This window comes from Cupressus sempervirens, chromosome 5 (genome assembly GCF_028749045.1).
Source record: "Cupressus sempervirens isolate cs-2001-9-10 chromosome 5, ASM2874904v1, whole genome shotgun sequence".
NCBI lineage: Eukaryota > Viridiplantae > Streptophyta > Pinopsida > Cupressales > Cupressaceae > Cupressus > Cupressus sempervirens.
Window position 1 is genome coordinate 317,251,536 of NC_143122.1, and position 21,389 is coordinate 317,272,924.

A 21,389-nucleotide genomic window follows, 5' to 3' on the forward strand; every position below is an offset into this window, starting at 1 on the left:
TAATAGTCTTTAGTTTTGTGCCTTAACTAACTTTAGTTAAGATCAGACTAACAACTGTTAGTTAGACGCCAACTTAGGGTAAAATAATTATTTGTTAAATGCTGAGGGTTATGTTCCTTAATGGACATACCCTCTGAAATGAATATATTAGTAGGCTGTGAAGACAGTATGGGGACACACAGAAAACATACAGTTTGATCTCCAAGTCTGCATAGGCTCACGAGTTTATTTGCAACTTTCATTACTCCAGTTCGTACTTGTACCAGGATCCAAAGTAATTTCATCAGCATATTAAACCTGAATATCAGTGTTATTGCTGAAGGTTATCCTTGTGCCTATCTAGTCTTTACATTTGAAGTCTGATCTATCCTCAGAATCTGCAGAACATTACAAGTGCCAGAATTAGAAAACCAGATAATCCTAACTCTTGGTCTTGGGTGGATGCTGCCAACAATCCTGCTGCCACTGCTCCTTAGAGTGGTGAAGATGAAGGTGATCAAGCAGAGTGCAGTCACAATGCTAAAGACTCATAGCACAGTTAATGCAATGATCAAGGAAATACATATTTGATGCTTTAATGTGTATTTGACTCAAATTGTAAAATGATATAAGTAGAAACAAATTGATATTAAGCAATAATATTAGGCAACACCTAATCTTGTAATTGTTTGTAAAGCTAACACTACTGATGATACTCTATGACACCAGATTGGTATGAATCCTCTGCAAGGATTAGACTGGTTATGCACAAGATCTTTTGAACTATCTTAATATTAAAATAAATATGTTTTGTTTTTAATTTATAATTAACCTTTTATATATTTGAACAAATTTCACATATATGATTAATATCATATGACTTTTTTAAAATAATTTTAATATATATTAATATATGTAATTTTAAATACATATGTTTATTTATAATTTATGATTAATCTTTTATAGACTTGAGAATCAATAAGATGTTGATGTTCTACAAAAATTGGGTTTATGTAAGATTTTTTTAGGATTATTTTAAGAAATCATATATTTTTAAACGTTCAAAAAAATTACTGAGTTATTGTCGATTTTCCTAGAGTTTTTGCCGAGTCCTGAGTTTTTGAAAATTTTGGATCAGTTGAGTTATTCTCGAGTATCAATTTTTCAACTATGTTTAGTCCATTCCAAGGCACCAATTGTGACAGACATTATCTCTTGTACATAAGTTATATTTAGAAATAAGTAAGCCATAGTGAGATTCCTAACTATACGATGATCGATGCACTTAGTCCATCATCAAGACATTCATACTCGATGGAGCCAGTATTGTTATGATACTTTCTAAAAGTGATCAATAGTTAGATCAATCTTACTCAGTACCATAACCGTCCTGAGTTCATGAAGAAGCGGTGACATGATGGTTGACTAGGCCAACCTATTATCATGTAACCAACATTCATGATTGTATAAAAAGTCATAAATTGCATTCATATTCCATTCATTCCAAATGTTTAATACTAGCCATACACTTCCATTTTTTACCATCATTGCACAATCATATTCCAAATTGCACTATTTATTCTTGGCCAGGATAATTACACTAAAGAAACTGTGAAATCTTATTGAAAGGTTTGCTTGTAAAGAGAAACAGAGATTACCAGCAAAACCACTGCCTGGTATCAATTTCTATATTTCACAATGCCAAGCCCTATGTCACGCATATCTCAGATGTATTTCATATTTGCAATTTCATCCTTAGCTGATCAACTATAGACATTACTATATCCAATTTGAGTAAATGGTTTGAATATCTTAATTGACTAACTTGAGGACTTGAGTATCTTTATAAACTAGGTTAAGTCGATATATATTAAAACTTACAAATACAAATGGATTGGCTATGAATTTTCAAATGATAACCGAAGAGGCATATGATCCAAAGATGAGATGTGTCTCATCCTCATGTCTTTTCTTGTACATACTACATGTAAAGAGCGGCAGCATATCATTTGAAGACATGACCAAATACTTTATTTTATATTCTTATCCTTTACAGATTCGGTCTGCTTAGACCTCATTGCTTTGCGGCATATCTGGTGTGAGTTCATAAATCCTTATTCAGAGATGGCATTTCCATAGTGCATAAATTTATTGATTATATCAGACAACGGCCATCATTTATGTGGCAAGGGCATAGTTATAGATCAGAAACGACAACCATAACATTGTAACTATATCATTCTCAGACATTGCATACATTAGGTGACTTTATCAGAAACAGCAAGCATTGACAATGATTGTCTGCACAATCGCTCTTTCACTTAAGGTGGCAAGAGATATTTTGTCATTGTATGTAGAACTACATATTAGATATTACAATTGTCATTATCAGCTTTACAATTATGTAACACTGTAATATAACAATATTTTGCATTAAATATATATTACAATCGCATTGTTATTTCATTGTCTTCTACTATCTGCATTCAATTCATATTCTGTTAAATTAGCAAGACAGGGAGATCAGAGTAACTGTTCCTGCAAAGCCAAATACGGGCATTAGAAGTCGTATTTAAGCCATAGTTTCCTGCCGCCCTATGAAGCGAATGAGCAACAAGGCACTCATAACATACAGCAGAAAGAAAATAGGACAACACTCCCAAAATAAACAAACAGGTGAAGGAGGGAATAGCAAAATGATGGATTATTTTTTGGATGAGTAAAGGAAATTCAAAATCAACTAGCCCACCTAATTGAGGTCTTGACACACGATCTTAAACAAGGACCCCCAAAACAATGGACAATATAGCTATTCACAAAAAGAAAGCCCAGAAAGCAAATCAACGCCTCCCAACTCAAGACCAAGAATAACCTCAATTATCCAAAACAAAAAACCTAAGAGGATTGAACCATCATTCACACAACCACAAGAGCATTTTAGGAAAGATTGGATAGATGGTGATGTACAAACGAAAATGTCATTAAGAGAGTATTTAGAGTTAAGAATGATATATTTACCACAAAAAGGAAATAAAGGATACCCACAAATAAAGAGAAAGACTGGAAATTTGAGCATCACACACTTTGATGGATCAACCAAAACAACAGCAAGAGAAGGGTACAAAACATAGACACCTACTTCCAATTGAATCAAATGATGGAAGAAGAGGCTATCCAATATGCAGTGCTCCACTTAGATGGGATAGCCTATGAATGGTGGTATCATGGATTAGTCACTATGTGACATTCAAGGATCAAATCTAATATGGAATTTATGGAGAGAGTAGTAGAAATATTTGATAATAAAGACCCAAAGCTGCATTTCAAGTGAAGAAAAAGGGATCTAGAATATGTCATGGAGTTTCAAAGGTTTATTGCCCCTGCCACCAACATATCCAAAAGATGCTTGGTTATCCGTTTTGTGGATGGCCTACAAGATCCCCTAAAAGGTTGGGCCAAGGCATTAACTCCCAACTCCCCACAAGAAGCCATCAAGAAAGCAAAAGATATGGACTAAAGGTCTAACAAAAACAAGATCCCACCAAAACAAACACAACCCTCAAAGAATCCAATAATACCCTCCACAATAAGGATATTCCTTATAAATATAAACTCAACGTAGAGAGAAGACATGAATTAAGAAAACAGAAGCTACCTTGTAAAGAATAATGGGTACCAGGAAGGACAAATCCATTACATTGAAGTGAGGTCGACTAGTGGTGATGATAAGAACTTTGCAAGTGTTAATAGTGATTTCAATCCAAAAGGTAAACCACCTTTTGAGGACAAGGAAGGAGTGTTCGTAGCTACACTGAAAGGTGCTTCTCAAAATGCCATTCAAGTCAAAGGCAACCTTGAAGAGAAGAACATAAATATCCTATTAGATAGTGGTGCAACCCATAACTTTAACAACCATATCTTGGTTACAGCCCATAGGATACTAAATTATGAACAAGCAGATATTGAGATCACATTGGCTAATGGATCAACCATGAAGTGCAACACTCTAATCTCCAAACGTGATATCACCGCTGTATATTACACCTATAAAGATCACTTCAGTATCATTAAACTTGGAAATATTGACATGATTCTCGGAGTTCAATGGATGAAACAAATTGGCAGTTTCAAACAAAATTTAGAGCAGAAGACTTTCAAATTCAAAGCACTGGAGCAGAAGTAAACTTTATGTGGATCATTAAAAAATGATACTACAAACAATCAGTGCCAAATTACAAAGACAGAGAGCCAGACCACTTTGATTCCTTAACAATCTCAAAATTCTAAAACAGCAATCATTGCCTTCTCGTAGCTCAAGGAAAGCCAACTAAGGCCGAGAAACAACCACTTACACTGGAAAAATAGGACCCCTCAACCAACAGTTGAAGTCTTCAAGAAGAAGAATGGAGTTAGATACTGCCTCAATTACAAAGATATCCAGCAAGAGGATGCCAATGGGATGTTTGTGGGCAAGCATTTTGCAGGAGGGGAGACTGTGATGTCACTAATTTCAAACTATTTGCATTCTTCATGAACAAGTAAAGATTGTGGAAAAGGAGGGCAGACCTTTCTCTTGTACATAAGTTATATAATATATTCAGAAATAAGTGAGCCATGGTGAGGTTTCTGATTATACGATGATCGATGCACTTAGTCCGTCATCAAGACATTGGTACTCTGCACAGCTAGTATTGTTATGATACTATCTAAAAGTTATCAATAATTAGATCACTCTGAAAGGGTACGACAACCATGCTGACTTCACGAAGAAACAGTGACATGATGGTTGGCTAGGCCCACCTATCATCGTGTAACCAGCATCATGACTGCATAAGAAGTCATTAATTGCATTCATATTCAATTCATCCTACATTTTTCATGCCAATCATTCACTTACATATTCCACCATCATTGCACAATCATATTCCATTTTGCATTATTTATTCTCATGCAGTATAATTACCAAGAAACTGTGAAGTCTAATAAATAACACAGCTTCATTGTAAAGAGCAACAGAGATAACCAGTAAGGCCAGTGATTGATATTGACTTCCATATTTTACAATACACAGTTGTATCTCACGCATATCTCAGACATATTTAATCTTCACATTCATATTTGCAATTTCCGATCAGTTATACAGATTCATAAATCAAATTGAGTCGATGGTTTGAATATCTTGAAGGTTTGATGGCTTGAATATCTTTATCAACCAAGTTAAGTCAATATACAGCTTACCAATACAAATGCATTGGTTATGAATAAACAAATGATAACCAAAGAGACATATGATTAAAGGATGAGATGTATCTTGTCATCACATTTTTTCCTTTATCTACTACAAGTATATAAAGATAAGAAAACTTGTCATTTGAAGGCAAGATCAAATGCTTTATTTCAGTTCATATGCACAAGATCAAATATCTAGTGCAAGTTCATAAAGCCTTATTCAGAGATGGCATCTCCACAGTACATGAATTTATTGATTATATCAGACATAGACATCATTATCATTGCAAGGAAATAGTTACAAATCAGAAATGGCAACCATATCACTGAACTGATATCATTCTCAGACATTGCATATTGACTTTAGAGAAAAAGTAAGGATTGATATGATTGTCTGCACAATCACTCTGCGAGTCTGCAGACAATCACTCTTTAAGTGTTACGAGATGTTTGTCATTGTACGTAACACAGCTGCATATCAGATATTACAATTGTCATTATCAGCTTTACAATTATATAACAAACTCGGTAATTATAAAGATTTTGTCAATTTGCATTAAATATATATTACAGTTGCATTGTTATTTCATTGTCTTCAAACATCTGCATCAATTTGTATTCTGTTAGCAAGAAAGGGAGATCATAGCAATTGTTCCTACAAAGCCAAAAGGAAGGCATTACACCAGCTTCAAAAGAAATGATGATAATTGTATATCTTCTTCTAGGAGCAGCTCTAATTGTATCAGTCTTATTCTAGGATCAGGAGTAATTCTCCTCCAGAAATCTCCTCCAAAAATGCTTGTTTAAATCTGCTTTTAGCCTGGAATACTTGCTGCTGATAAGTCTTCCATATAGTCTTCAATAATTCTGCTCAAACGACTACTCTGATCCTGCTTTTAGATCTGCTATAACTTATATTTAAATCTGCTCCATATACGAATGATATTTAACTATTGCTTGCTTTTAAAAACTTCTTGCAACCAATTCTTAAAGCTTCACAAGTGAAGGTGGTCTTTTCAAACAACATCACACATGCCAACAGATGCATCACTCCATTTATGCATGCCTTTTCATCTCCAAAATGGGTACCAAGATGAGGTTGGCCCAAATTAAAGATAATTTTATTTAGAATTTTAGCTAAACATGGTGGACACCAAACAATTATATTTTAATCTTCAGAGGCATTCAAAAATCAAGGCACCATAAACATAGGTCAAGAGTGCATAAATCTATTATTTTTCTACATCACCTTTGACATCAATGACAGCAATTTCCAACAAAACAAACCAAAGTTGCAAGTTCATTTTCATATGATATGTACGACAAAAGAAAGGCAAACAAAATGAAAATTCAAATCACTCTATCTCTTAGGTGCTTTTGTGCCTGCAGGTTGACCAACTGACCTAGCCCTCACTCCATATCAAATAAGGTGTTTGCCAACTCTACTAAAATTAACCCATATCTGGGTGGGCAAACTGCCACCTCTATTAAAAGTCATTCATACAGAATATTCTATCTAATTGTTTGGCTTCATGATCCACCTTTAGACCTCTCAATGCCTTGGAAGATTAACCATTTAGTTAGTAGCATGTCCAAACTGACTCCCTTTTGTAGACAATACCTAATTAACCCTTCACAAGACCATTAAGATCAGGTGCAGAACTACTCTATTCCATTAAAATTCACTTATAAAAAACATAAAATGCAGTGACAGATAAAGGCACACAAAAGATATGATAACACAATGTATACCCGTTATCACTTTTGTATTTGAATAACGAATGATAGATTGGTCAATAACCTCATCTGTTTTATACAATATGAAATTATAAATACCCTTGTCTATAGACAGTCATTTCATATCAGCCTCCTCTAAACAAAGGAGGGCCTACATTCAATTCACTACCGTAACCATACCATAAGATGGACCCTGAAACTATGAATTTCAAGATACATAACACATGAACTAATCCATTCTGGAAAAGGCAATCTTCAGCAACAATTGACAAGGTTTACACTAGCATACATGCAGGCACTAACACTGATGATTATTTAATAATCTCAAAATTGTCTCCCGCTAATCATTTAGAAATCAACATGGCCTAAAGCATTTCAAATATACCTTCAAGCCAGCAGCTATTCCATTCATAGCTAGTGTCCCAATGACATCATCAGCTTCCACACCTGGAACCTGTTTTAGAAAATAATATCAAGATAAAATCTACAGAAAGGAATACAGAAGTGCAGCATTCTGATACTTCAAAAATGCAAACCTGGATAACTTTTATCGACATGGCTGCCAAAGCTGCCTTAAGATATTGGAAAGCCTGGATTACAGTATCAGGAGTAGGTATGCGATTGCCCTTGTAGGAAGGGTACATACTATGCCTGAATGTAGAACCTTCACATGTAACATAATTGCCAAATAAAGTTAAAATAAATTGTTCACGTGCAAGAACAATACAAAAATTACAAAAAGATTGATTATATAATTGATGTTAAGAATCTAGCCAGCTGCATAAATTAGTAATGTCTGATTACCCATGCCCCCTCAAACATGCTCAGAGTTAAACCCACACCATATAAGCTATTGATATGTGTCTTTACATTTATTTACTATAAAGTGGCAGTCACTTTAAGATTAACGATTTTATCATATTTTTATTAAATAAGCAGGGAAAGGGCCTTGATGCCTCACTAAAATATCTCAATCAATCAGCACAATAGAGCATCAAAGACAAAATAGCAACTGACCTCACACAGCATCAAGTGCAAAAACTACCTGGCTGCAAGCATAACCAAAACATAATAAAATACATCATCAGCTAGGAACTTAGCCCTCCTATTGTACCTAATAACCAGCTTAATGAACATGTAACAATCATTCATAGTAGCATGAAAACTAAACCCTAAGCTAATAGTATTAATGAGAAACATCACTGAAAAACTAACGCTAAGTTTTGACAAGCATATAGGCACCGTAGTTCATAGAATATGCAATGAAAATCTTATAAGAACTAAAACTATCTATCTTAAGCCTCAACAACCTAATAAACCTAAGAGACCTGCACAAAACTAATTACTTCATAATCATAAATACAGCAAAATGGCAGAAAGCCTGGTAACCCATCCAGAGAAGCATAATCATTTGCAATGAAAAATCTCCCAATTCCTTAGGAACCTTTGCATTTGTTCCTTCCAACCATCTGGTTCCATCTCTTCGTCTAGCCAACCATCCATTTGTTGGTTCTCTATTCCCTGCAGCTTCTCGGCTTTTTTTCTTATCTTACTTTGCCCCAATACAAACCCCATTCCTGATTCCCTTATGACCCCACTTGTTATAACACAGAGTGGACTAATAGCTCTACCCAGGTCAATTTTACTTTTGCTAAACTCCTTTGCCTTGGTTTCCAAGTACTTCATTTAAACATTCAAGTCAGTAATTTCGCCTTTCAAATCAGCAATTATGTCAGGATTATCCTTAGGGGAAGGTTCCCAAGCTTTTACGCCACTAATTTGTTCCCAAATATTGATGTGGGAAAGAAGACCCTAGTCCTACAAACCCACTTCCTTTTCCTGCTCTTTCGCATTGGCCTCCTAGTCAACACTAACATCCTCCATTTCCTTCTCTTTTGTGACAATCTTCATCTCCTGAGTCCTCTAAGGAGTTATCCTCTCTAGGGCATATACTTCATTAGAGATAGGTTTTTCACCACTACTTTTTTCCCCCCCTTATTGTACTTCTCGATGAAAAGAAGAAAGCATCTCTCGCAAGCTTATCTCGTACTTATTGTCATCTTGTTTTATTTCCTCCTCGAAGTTAAGGTCATCTAAATCTATGTTAATATTTTTGTTTCTTGTACCTTTGTTCTCAATCTTCCTCGATTTAGAAGAGGTGGGTTTTGGGATGGGGGCTAGGTTCAACATTTTCACAGGTTTATCCAGGTAGGAGATTAGGTAACTTCATTGGGTAGAGTGGTCAAGTTTATAGTCATATCGGGAAAGATTAAACCTTGCTGAAGAAGAGGGGAAGCCCCTTTAGAAATATTGTTTCTCAAAGACAAAAATAGAGAAAATGGAAGATATATCTTCTCACCGTGATGGATATGGTTAAGGATAGGGGAGTGAAACTAGTGGATAAAGGTATAACACCCTTCCAAATAAAAATTTTCATAATGTGAAAGCTTACCATGGCGTACGAGGGTGGCAAGATTGAGTGATCATAATCATTTTGTATCATTATTAGTCCTTGAAAGAATTCTGATACAATTTTTAGTCACCCAAACTTTTCTTCTCCACCCTTTGCCCTTCGCATTTTGAACCAATCACCTCTACAATCAATTCTGAAGTAACCGTGAACTTAATACCCCTGAAAATGGCATTTCCCCTATACCAAGAATTACAAAATTTAGTAGACAATGACCTAGTGTAGCCTTTCATGATCAATATGAAAGGAAGGACACTTGCTTTGTCAAACTTGTCCCACAATTCCTCATTGTGTCTTAGCTCTTTACAATCTTTGGGCTAAGAACACTACAATGCACCCCCTGCCCAGCTTCTTCACTATAGCAAAATTGAGTGAATTGCAAACAAAAAACTGAATAATTGTACAAACCAAAAAGGAAGACATTAAATGCAATTAAGAAATGGAAAGGCAAAAAAATTGGCCAGATAAATCCTACTCATGCATGTGAAGTGACAAGGCCATAATCTTTACAATATCATGATGTTATAGAGACCTTTATGTTGTTTTACCAAAATGAAAGCATCAGTTCCAGTGATAGGAATATCGGTTCAACATTATACAGAATGAATTTACAAATATCAAAAGATGGTTGTGTCATGTCCCCTTTCTAGCGACATGACTCCAACAATAGATTTGCCTATCATTGACTCTCGTAGGCAAATGATTTTGGAGAGAGAGTCATCTCGTTGCCAGATGATTGCATTTTGCTCTCAGAGAGTTATAATTAACCCTACATCCAGTAAGTGGGGCCTACATGTTCTAATGTTGAATTGAGATTGCACTTTTAATTTAATAAAGTTATTTATCTAATTTTATAAAGTTATTTAATAATAAAGTGCATTATAATAAGATTTTATAAAAGATGTTTCTAGAAGCTCCTAGTGACTTCTTAAAAAAGTGAATAAATAGAGGGGAGGAGGCACCCATTTGGACGGGGCGATTTTGTGAATTCATATTCTATTCATTTTGGAGTAAGTTGCAGTGTTTGGTCTGCAAATTCCCATTGGGTCTTTGGGAACGAAAACTCCCTTAGATCTGCATAACTGAGGAAGTGGGATACCTTCCCAAGGGTTGCTCATTGGAGATGGTGTTCAGCCATTTCATGGTAGATAAATTTGAAAATTGATTTTTAAGAGATCAGACTGACAAAGAAGTTAGAAGACTCATTCAGCATTCTACATATCTGAACAAGCTAATCCGAGCAAGGTCTCCAGCATTTAATTGGGATTTTCGAAATGATAAGCAAGACTCCAAAGATTAAATCGAAATTCATTGTTTAGGCAGTGTTTATCCTTCACAACTTGAGTGCTGCCGTCGCTGAATCAAGGCGCCATTTTTCAGGGTATTCTCGTCACTTATTTCGGGGGAGAAAAATTACAAAGAATCGCAGATCTGAGGTCGCCATCTTATCCGCAGGTGTTATGAAGGTTTCGGGGTCCCATTATTACTGGTGAGAGGATTGAATAACTATCGGCCAGACATCCATGGAGGCGATCGGGTTGCAAAGTGTTCAAGCTGGCAAAACAATAACTGGCTCCTGAACTTCCCAACTCATCATCCGCTGAAACGCGAATTGTTGCACGCACAGAACTGTCAGTCGAGACTATTAACATCCCTGTCTGGTGTTAATCCTTTCCAAGGACTTAATTGCAACGAATGGTCCCTGTTTCATCGCATGGACTTCTTTGTTTAAACCAGCAGCACATGGTCTTAGACTGCCAAATAAATCAGGTTCCACTATTGATTGTTTTTTTGGTTCAATTGCAAATATCTATATATTTTTACTCCCTTTGAATTGCATGTGATGAATTGTATTATGTTTTGAACACACCGTAACTACTGAAATTCATAAAAAAGAAATCAAGAACTCATTCCTTGTTGAACATTAATTTATTGCATGCCAAGTGTTCGACAATTTGTCACAGTTCAGTATTTGGGAGTTTAATTGATCTTTAATAAAGAGGGACATTTCAGTGGTATCAGAGCGGTGTTCTTGCCATCCTGTTGGGTAAAACATCTTATGCAACCTTATCCCAGGTATTATATACGCAGAAGAGCAACACTTAAGGGCGAACAGAAATTCAGAGATATGGGTGAAAGACAATCACGGAGTCCACCTAGAATTGATGACGATGAGACCAGACAGTTCTACAGAATCATGACTACCAGACAGCAAGAAATAGCCCAGTCATTACAAGCATTGACTACCAGAATGGAGAGAGTTGTTCCGCCCAGGATTCAGGAACATGGTAGAGGTACGCCTGATCATGATAATAGAAGTGTGGCAGGCTCAGAAGGTGCTCCTAGGCGCAGATCATGGACAGCAAATAGGCCTACTCGTCCCACTTTCCTTAGGGAGGAGGCTCAGGAGATAGAAGAAGATGACTTGCCGAAGGATTTTCAAGATGATCTCAGAACTGCTACTGCAGAATGGCAGGCATTACCACCCCATGTGCGTGAGCTACTGAACTTTGATCGTTACCTGAACCAGAGGAGAGAGCATATGAGGAGTAGCCGTCAGAACAGGAGGCCTAGAGGAAGTCAAGATAATGAGTTGCAGTGAGCTGCTAGTAAACTCACTTTACCATCTTTCGATGGTAGTGGACAGATGACAGCACAGGAATGGATTCATAAGTTGGATACTTTCCTAGCATTGAGGCCTATGTCAGAGATAGATGCCATCAGATACGCCACCTTGCATTTGGAGGGCGCAGCTCATCATTGGTGGTCACACGGGATGGTTACGTTGCAACACAACCAGGTGACATCTTACCAGGACTTTGTGGATAGATTGGTTGAGCGTTTTGATAGGAAGGATCCAGAGATCTATTTTCGTGACCTCGCACAATTAAGACAGTCAGGCAGTTTGGAGGTTTATATTAGTGAATTTCAGAGGTTGTCAGTTATGGTGCAGGATGTGTCTGAGAGGCGGTTGGTTATCTTGTTCACAGAGGGATTGTCTGAACCCCTCAAGGGTTTGATTAAGGCATTTGACCCACTAACACTTCAGGAGGCTATGAGGAAAGCACGGAGTATGGAGCTTACAGCACCTTCTAGCAGGTTCACTTCCAGGAGTACTACTTCTTTCAGAGATAATAAGAAGTTTGATAAGAATAAAGGGAAGAGTGTTGATACCAAAAGAAAATCCACTACACCCTTGGATGCAGAAGCACTAAACGACCTGCGTAGGAAGAAGCTATGCTTCTATTGCAAAGGCCCATATGATAGGGACCATGATTGTCCTTTGAGACCTAAGGGAAAGGCCAATAGAGTTATGTGGGCATATAACGAAGGATCAGACTCTGACAGTACAGCACATGAGGATGATCACAGTGATACAGAGCCTGAGGGAGAGACAGGGGATTCAGAGCAAAAAGAGGAACCTGAGTTAAATTTACAACAGGGGCATTTGTCTAGTATTCAGCAGGAGGGATCCTTTAGGTTACGTGGTGTTCTAGCAGAACAAAAGGTGATCACATTGGTTGATAAAGGTGCTACGCACAACTTCATTGATGCACGTCTGGTTGAGCGTTGTGGTATTAAGACAGAGGAGTTTGAGGGTCTCCGAGTACAGGTTGCTGATGGATACACTCTTAAGTGTAACAGGATGGTTAGAGACATGCCTTTACGCCTGAATAATTATGAGTTCAAAGCAGATTACCATGTGGTCAATATGGGTGACTTGGATATCGTCCTAGGTATGACATGGTTACGTTTATTGGGTAAGGTCACTTTCAAACTCAAGGACATGGAGATCAAGTTTGAGGTAGATAGGAAACAACATGTGTTGAGAGCTATCAAGAATAGTGACATCCAAACCATTTCTTTCAGGCGATTGGAAAGATTGGTGAGGCATAATGATATTGAATGGGCAGCCATGTGTACTCTCATGCCCACAAAGGAGGAACAACAAAAGAAAGAATATCACCCAGACATCCAAATATTGAGAAAGAAGTATAACAAGGTATTCAGCGATATTCCACCTGGTACACCACCTGATAGAGGGATTGAGCACATCATTGAATTAGAAGAGGGTGCTAAACCAGTTATGATTACTCGATACAGGCATCCAAAGAGGCTCAAAGATGAAATGGAGAAAACTATCAAGGAGCTTCTTGCAATGGGACACATTAGACCTAGTAAGTCTCCTTTTGCTTCTTCAGTAGTTTTGGTAAAGAAGAAAGATGGTTCACTACGGATGTGCATAGATTACACGGTGCTAAATAAGAAAACCATTAAGAAAGATATCCCATTCCGCGGATTGATGAGCTGATAGATGAACTACATGGGGCATGCTACTTTAGTAAGATTGATTTGAGATCCGGTTACCACAAGATTAGAGTCAGAGCACAGGACATAGAGAAGACTGCATTCAGATGTCATTGTCGGCACTTTGAGTTTGTAGTTATGCCATTCGGTTTGACCAATGCACCAGCTACTTTCCAGTCCACCATGAATAAGGTCTTCCATCATCAGCTGAGGAAGTTTGTGTTGGTTTTCTTTGATGATATCTTGGTATACAGTCAAACATGGCATGAGCATATGGAGCATTTAGAGACAATATTGAATACCTTGCAGGCAGAGTCCTTGTATGCCAAAGAGTCCAAATGTGATTTGGGTATGACCAAGTTATTATACTTAGGTCATATTATCAGTAGAGAAGGAGTACGGATGGATCCTGATAAGATTCGTGCTATAGTGGAGTGGCCTATTCCTGAGAACCTGACCCAGCTGAGAGGATTCCTTGGTTTATGTGGCTTCTATCGCAGATTTGTTTGCGGATATTCACGACATGCGGCTCCTATGACAGATTTGCTTAAAAAGGGAGCCTTTGTTTGGACATCAAAGGCACAGACTTGTTTTGACAGATTTAAGGAGATCATGACTTCATGTCCGGTATTAGCATTGCCCGATTTCTCGAAGCCATTTGAACTCCAGTGTGATGCCTCAAGAGATGGTATTGGAGCTGTTTTGATGTAGGACAAACACCCTATTGCATATGAGAGCACGAAACTCTGTGGGCCAGAGAGATCATTCAACACTTACGATAAGGAGATGCTAGCTATCATGCACGCATTGGCTAAATTCAGGCAGTATCTAGTAGGTGGTAAGTTTTGTATTAAAACTGACCACAACAGTTTGAGACATTTCCTTGGTCAGAGAGATCTCAATGATAGACAGCAGAAATGGGTGAGTAAGCTGCAAGCTTACGACTTTGATATATCATACGTGAGAGGGACTCAGAATGTGGTAGCAGACGCCTTGTCACGCAGGCCACATCTCAGTGCGATGGTTGAGATCTCTGAGGATTGGAAGCATTTGATTGTTGCAGAGTATGCTAGAGATTCTTGGGCATCTGGGATAGTTGATGGGACAATTGTTGATACTAGGGATACACTTGTGGATGAATTGATTATTTACAAGAACAGGATATTTTTAGCCCGAGGATCCAAGGTGAAGCGGGCTATTATGAGGGCTCTTCATGATTCACCTATAGCTGGTCATCCCGGGTACTTTAAAACATATAGACAGGTGCGAGAACGGTTTACATGGAAAGGACTATGGACAGATGTGTTACAGTATGTTCGTGAGTGTCCTGTTTCTCAGCAAAATAAACAAGAGCACACCTTTCCAAATAGGACTCCTACAGCCACTTCCCATTCCGGATCAAAAGTGGGAATGCATATCCATGGATTTTATTACAGGCTTGCCCAAGGCTCAGGGATGTGATTGCATTTATGTGGTGGTGGATAGACTAACAAAGTATGCTCACTTCTTTCCCATCACCACTACTTACACAGCAGTACAGGTAGCTGAGGTATTCTTCAGAGAAATTTTCAGGTTACATGGGATACCCCGAAGTGTTGTAAGCGATAGAGATAGTAGATTCTTGAGTCATTTTTGGCAGGAGATGTTTCGATTATGTGGCACTGAGCTCACACCCAGTACTAGTTATCACCCGCAGACTGATGGACAGACAGAAATAGTGAACAAATGGGTGGAAGGCTACTTGAGGAATTACGTGGCTGATCAGCAGAAGGCATGGGTGAGATGGATTTATTTATGTGAATATTGTTATAATACCACCTTTCACATGTCTATTCAGATGACACCTTTCCGAGCGTTATATGGGTATGATGCACTGAGCTTTATTGACTTGCTGATGGGTGATGTTCGGGTTCCACGTGCCGGGGGTTTGATTCAAGAGAGTAAGGACATTATTAATGCTCTCCGGGATAACATAGCCCGAGCACAAAATCAGTATAAGCAGTATGCAGATCAAAAGAGGACAAAGAGGAGCTTTGAGGTTGGTGACATGGTTTATCTCATGCTTCAGCCATTTCGACAATCTACTCTCAAAAAGAGTGGGTCAGAGAAGCTTAAGCCTAGGTATTATGGGCCTTTCAAGATCACTAGGCAAATAGGGGAATTGGCTTATGAGCTTGAGTTTCCAGCAGATAGCAAAGCGTACAATGTGTTCCATGTGTCGCGCCTCAAAAAGGCGTTGGGACAGAATGTGGTACCTTCTGTGGTATTACCTCCCTTGGATGATGAAGGGAAATTGATCTTGGTGCCGGAATTCATTTTGGATAGCAGGGAAAAGCAGCTCCACAGAAGGGTGATCAGAGAATATTTGGTTAAATGGAGAGATCTACCAATTGAAGATGCCACTTGGGAAAATGAAACAATTTTGCAGCATCCAGCTTTTAGATTGCTTGAGGACAAGCAATTTCAGGAAGGGCGGACTGTCATGTCCCCTTTCTAGCAACATGACTCCAACAGTAGATTTGCCTATCATTGACTCTCGTAGGCAAATGATTTTGGAGAGAGAGTCATCTTGTTGCCAGATGATTGCATTTTGCTCTCGGAGAGTTATAATTAATCCTACATCCAGTAAGTGGGGCCTACATGTTCTAATGTTGAATTGAGATTGCTTTTTTAATTTAATAAAGTTATTTATCTAATTTTATAAGGTTATTTAATAATAAAGTGCATTATAATAAGATTTTATAAAAGATGTTTCTAGAAGCTCCCAGTGACTTCTTAAAAAAGTGAATAAATAGAGGGGAGGAGGCACCCATTTGGACGGGGCGATTTTGTGAATTCATATTCTATTCATTTTGGAGTAAGTTGCAGTGTTTGGTCTGCAAATTTCCATTGGGTCTTTGGGAACGAAAACTCCCTTAGATCTGCATAACTGAGGAAGTGGGATACCTTCCCAAGGGTTGCTCATTGGAGATGGTGTTCAGCCATTTCATGGTGGATAAATTTGAAAATTGATTTTTAAGAGATCAGACTGACAAAGAAGTTAGAAGACTCATTCAGCATTCTACATATCTGAACAAGCTAATCCGAGCAAGGTCTGCAACATTTAATTGGGATTTTCGAAATGATAAGCAAGACTCCAGAGATTAAATCGAAATTCATTGTTTAGGCGGTATTTATCCTTCACAACTTGAGTGATGCTGTCGCTGAATCAAGGCGCCATTTTTTAGGGTATTCTCGTCACTTATTTCGGGGGAGAAAAATTGCAAAGAATCGCAGATCTGAGGTCGCCATCTTATCCGCAGGTGTTATGAAGGTTTCGGGGTCCCATTATTACTGGTGAGAGGATTGAATAACTATCAGCCAGACTCCCATGGAGGCGATCGGGTTGCAAAGTGTTCAAGCCGGCAAAACAATAACTGACTCCTGAACTTCCCAACTCATCATCCGCTGAAACGCGAATTGTTGCACGCACAGAACTGTCAGTCGGGACTATTAACATCCCTGTCTGGTGTTAATCCTTTCCAAGGACTTAATTGCAACGAATGGTCCCTGTTTCATCGCATGGACTTCTTTGTTTAAACCAGCAGCACATGGTCTTAGACTGCCAAATAAATCAGGTTCCACCGTTGATTGTTTTTTTGGTTCAATTGCAAATATCTATATATTTTTACTCCCTTTGAATTGCATGTGATGAATTGTATTATGTTTTGAACACACCGTAACTATTGAAATTCATAAAAAAGAAATCAAGAACTCATTCCTTGTTGAACATTAATTTATTGCACGCCAAGTGTTCGAAAATTTGTCACAGTTCAGTATTTGGGAGTTTAATTGATCTTTAATAAAGAGGGACATTTCAGGTTGAGGGCGATTGCCCTTGTAGGAAGGGTACATACTATGCTTGAATGTAGAACCTTCACATGTATTAAGTTCATTATCCTAGCTCAATAAAGTAAAGATTCCTCCCAACTATTTGTTTACAAATGCATTGTATCATGGAACTACTAAAATGTATATTTGGTCCCCATTAACACTGTTAATAAATCCTTGACAAGTTAACAGAGCAGAATCAAACAACAGAGTTAGTTGGGTCCACTCGACAAGTGCAAACTGAATGGTGATCTGAGGAAAGCAAATTAACAATGAAACCGAGGGACACACAACCTCCAAAAACCAAGAAGCACCCAGTGTGGGGACGTCTCAAGGACAGGTACGTCATCATCAGGACATGTCCGGAGTGCAAGGTGTTGAATATGATTAGATTTATTTCAGATTTCAACTATACATATCTTTTCACAAGTTTGAATCTGATTTAGTGATCCTCGATCTACAGGAGGTAGAACATTAATTGATTTCAATGTTCTCTAGGCAGATCAGATCGAGTATACATATTATATTGAGTGGATGTGTCCATGAATGGACATGTCTCCATATGGTAGAGACAAGTCCATTCAGGAAATGCCCCTTCATATGCACCGATTCAATACGAGGAGACCCAATCACTTAATCGGGACTAGTTATGATTTTATCCTTGACCAAATAATATGTATACATATATGAAATCGTCAATTCAGAAGGTGACATAGTCAAACTTAAATCTGATTAGTTTACTGCATTCGATCACCGCCAAGAACATGGCATAATCACTGTTAGTCATCTATAATCTACAAGTACGGATCAATATACTTGGGACCCTTAAGATGTTATGATCTGATATGTGAATGATAGGTATGTTCAAGCAATAATATGTATATACATATATCAGTATACAGAAAGTATAATGATATATAAATATATATATGCATATTGCATATAATTTATCATTCATATATCTGACCATAGGTATCATACCTCAACATGGGGATGCCAAGACCACTTCACAACCACAACATTGTTGACACATGTCCCTAGCGCAGGAACACTCACACTTCACAACCACATTGTGACCAGGACATGTCCAGAGCGCAGAGACGCCTAGACCATCTAGGACGGTCAAGGGACTTCTAGATGCACCCCCAAAAGTCCCCCGGTTATATCAAGACCGTTTGGGTGTCCCCTTTGGATAACCAGTGTCAAACACACAAAAAGGGTGTTTTATTTTATTACTTTTCTTTTTTCTAATTGATTCTATTTGAGAACTAAAATATTGTGGGTCCCATTTTGGGCCCTCTAAGCCTTCATAAGCCCCATAAAAATCATTTCTATCTCATATTTGGAAATCACATTGTTACAGCTGAGAGAAAACAGTGAAAAGGAGTGCAAAGAGTGGTTGGAGAGTGACTGGAAGAGTAACTGCAAGTAAAAGAGGAGCAAGAAGATTCATCAAGCACAAGGTAGGGTTTTTAGAATTTCTTTTGTTTTATTTTCTGGTTTTTTAATTTTAGTTCTAAATGTAAATGTTGAATGCATTATGCATTATAGTTTCTATTATTTTTTTCATTACTTCTTGTTGAATGTATCTTCACTTGTGTTGTTTGAAAGTTCTTTTGTTTTCAATTTGTAACTTCTTGTTCAATGTTTTTTGTTATTTAAATTTCTGAATTAGGCTAAAACTTCAAACTGGCTTCTTTAAATTATTAATTAGGTTGGATTTTTTATAATTTGTGTAATATAGTTTCAAAATGGCCTCTCATAGTCAAGAATATAGTGGAGATGAGATGGAAATGGATTATGAGGCTCCAAGTCTATTGGAGTATGAACTGGGGCATGAGGCAAGTGACCACAGGGCTAACCCAAAAGCCCAATCTAGCAATGTTGCAGCAGTACCAGCTTCTAGAGATTGCCCCTCACAAATTTTGGCACCGGTTGCTAGAGGTCCTTATGATTAAAAGTCTCCTATCGAACAATTTGCAATAAGAGTATCAGCCCCAATGCCTACAAGTGGTGTCACAAGAAAATTTTCATGCATATTTTTGTGTTGTAGAATGGTTTGGGAGAATCACTAGAGTTAAAGAACAATTTCTCTTTCAAACAGGATATGGCATGAATACATGTTAAAAAATTATGCTTGCAGAAAATGTCAAGTACAGTATTGAGATAATCAAGCTTTGGGGTATTCCTGATGATAGTCCAATTCCAGTGCCTAAGTATTTGGTTGATAGGCAACAGATTCAAATTATTCAATAGAGACTAGGGAAACAACATACTTCTACTTGTATCATGCATCAGACAACAAGAACTGTGTCAGAAATAGCTTTCGGACCTGAATCTATGCAAAGTTCAGCAGGGGAGGGGAACAAGGGGAAACGCAAGGCAAGAAATTCAAATAACCCTATAGGTGATTTGTTTAATGTGCACATGAAGGATCAGTTAGACAATGTCATTGATAGGCTTTTCTTTGCCAATGGAAAACCATTACATGTAGCTTGATCTCCTTATTATAAGGAGATGATGTCCTTGGTGGCAAAGGAAGGATCGTCCTTTGTGCCACCAACTGAGCACAAATTGAGGACCACGATCTTGGATAAACAAATATAATCAGATCGATAATTTAATGGAGCAGATGAAGGCATGCTAGATAGAGTCTGGTTGTAGCACAATTATGGATGGGTGGACAAACATTAGCCATCGTCCACTCATCAACATTATGGTCACATGCATAGAGGACCCATATTTTCTAAGGGCGGTTGATTGTTCAAGGCATCCCAAATATAGTGATTTTTCAATTTCACATCCTTAGGGAGGCTATTGAGGAGGTTGGGCCACAAAACGTGGTCCAAGTACTGACAAATGCAGCGTATGTGTGCAGAGCTGCTGGGAAGCTTGTTGAGGTAGCTAACATATTTGTTGGACTCCATTTTGTGTAAATGATGTGACAATACACTCAAGGACATGGAGAAGATTGACTGGATTAGGAGAGTAGCAAATGATGCAAGAGATGTGCAAATGTTTGACTACAACCATGACATTTCACATGCACTCTTCAAGAGCTTTGCAAAGGAGTTCTCGAAAGCAGTTGAGACTAGATATGCATCGTATTACATTCTCTTGGAGAGACTGCTTGAGTTGCAAGAGCCACTACAACTCATGGTTAAACTCAAGAATGGAATAGGTGGGTTGAGGCCAAGACAAAGCAGGGGAAGAGGGTAAAGGAGACAGTGAAGAGTGATCAGTTTTGGAGTCAAGCAAATTACATACATAGTCACCGTCATTACTCTAGTTTTCCAGGTGATCAGATATGGTGATGAGAATGCACCTACCCTTAGAAAAGTTTATAAGAGCATTGTTTCTATACTTGGCAAGATAAGGGAGGTTGTATGAGAGAGGGATCCCACTTTTTCTACAATGAACACATTCAGACACTCATTCACCACAAATGGGACAAGTTGAACCATAGTAACGAGAATCGCCATGAAATCGCCTAAATCGCCAGTTTGACAATTCGATTCATGGTTCCTGATTTTTTTTGAACCAGTGAACATGATCAAGGATTTCGTCGCATGAAATGCCAATTCATGCAATTCATGCCAAAATTCACCAAAATCACCTTCGTCAATCACGAAAATTTGGAAAAGTGAGAGGATGATGATGAGGCTTGAGCTAGGGACTTTTTTTTCATTTTGTTTACAAATTCTGATGGACATACGTTTCATGGATCTTCATCTTAAATACATTTATGATTTGGTGTCTTATGGATCTTTATCTTACATACATTCTATGATTTGAC

At 37.8% G+C, this 21,389-nt stretch overlaps 1 protein-coding gene across 5 annotated transcripts in view; it reads right to left on the reverse strand.

Annotated features, from left to right (window-relative positions):
- Positions 1–21,389, reverse strand: part of LOC149555927 (uncharacterized) — a 174,754-nt gene that overhangs the window by 87,951 nt on the left and 65,414 nt on the right. For all 5 annotated transcript variants that reach the window (XM_089830031.1, XM_089830032.1, XM_089830028.1 and 2 more), the window contains exons 8-9: positions 7,482–7,609; positions 7,331–7,399 (exon numbers count right to left, since the gene is read on the reverse strand). In XM_089830031.1, coding sequence (XP_089686157.1) covers positions 7,331–7,399; positions 7,482–7,609 — 197 coding nt within the window. The remainder of the gene's footprint in view (positions 1–7,330; positions 7,400–7,481; positions 7,610–21,389) is intronic.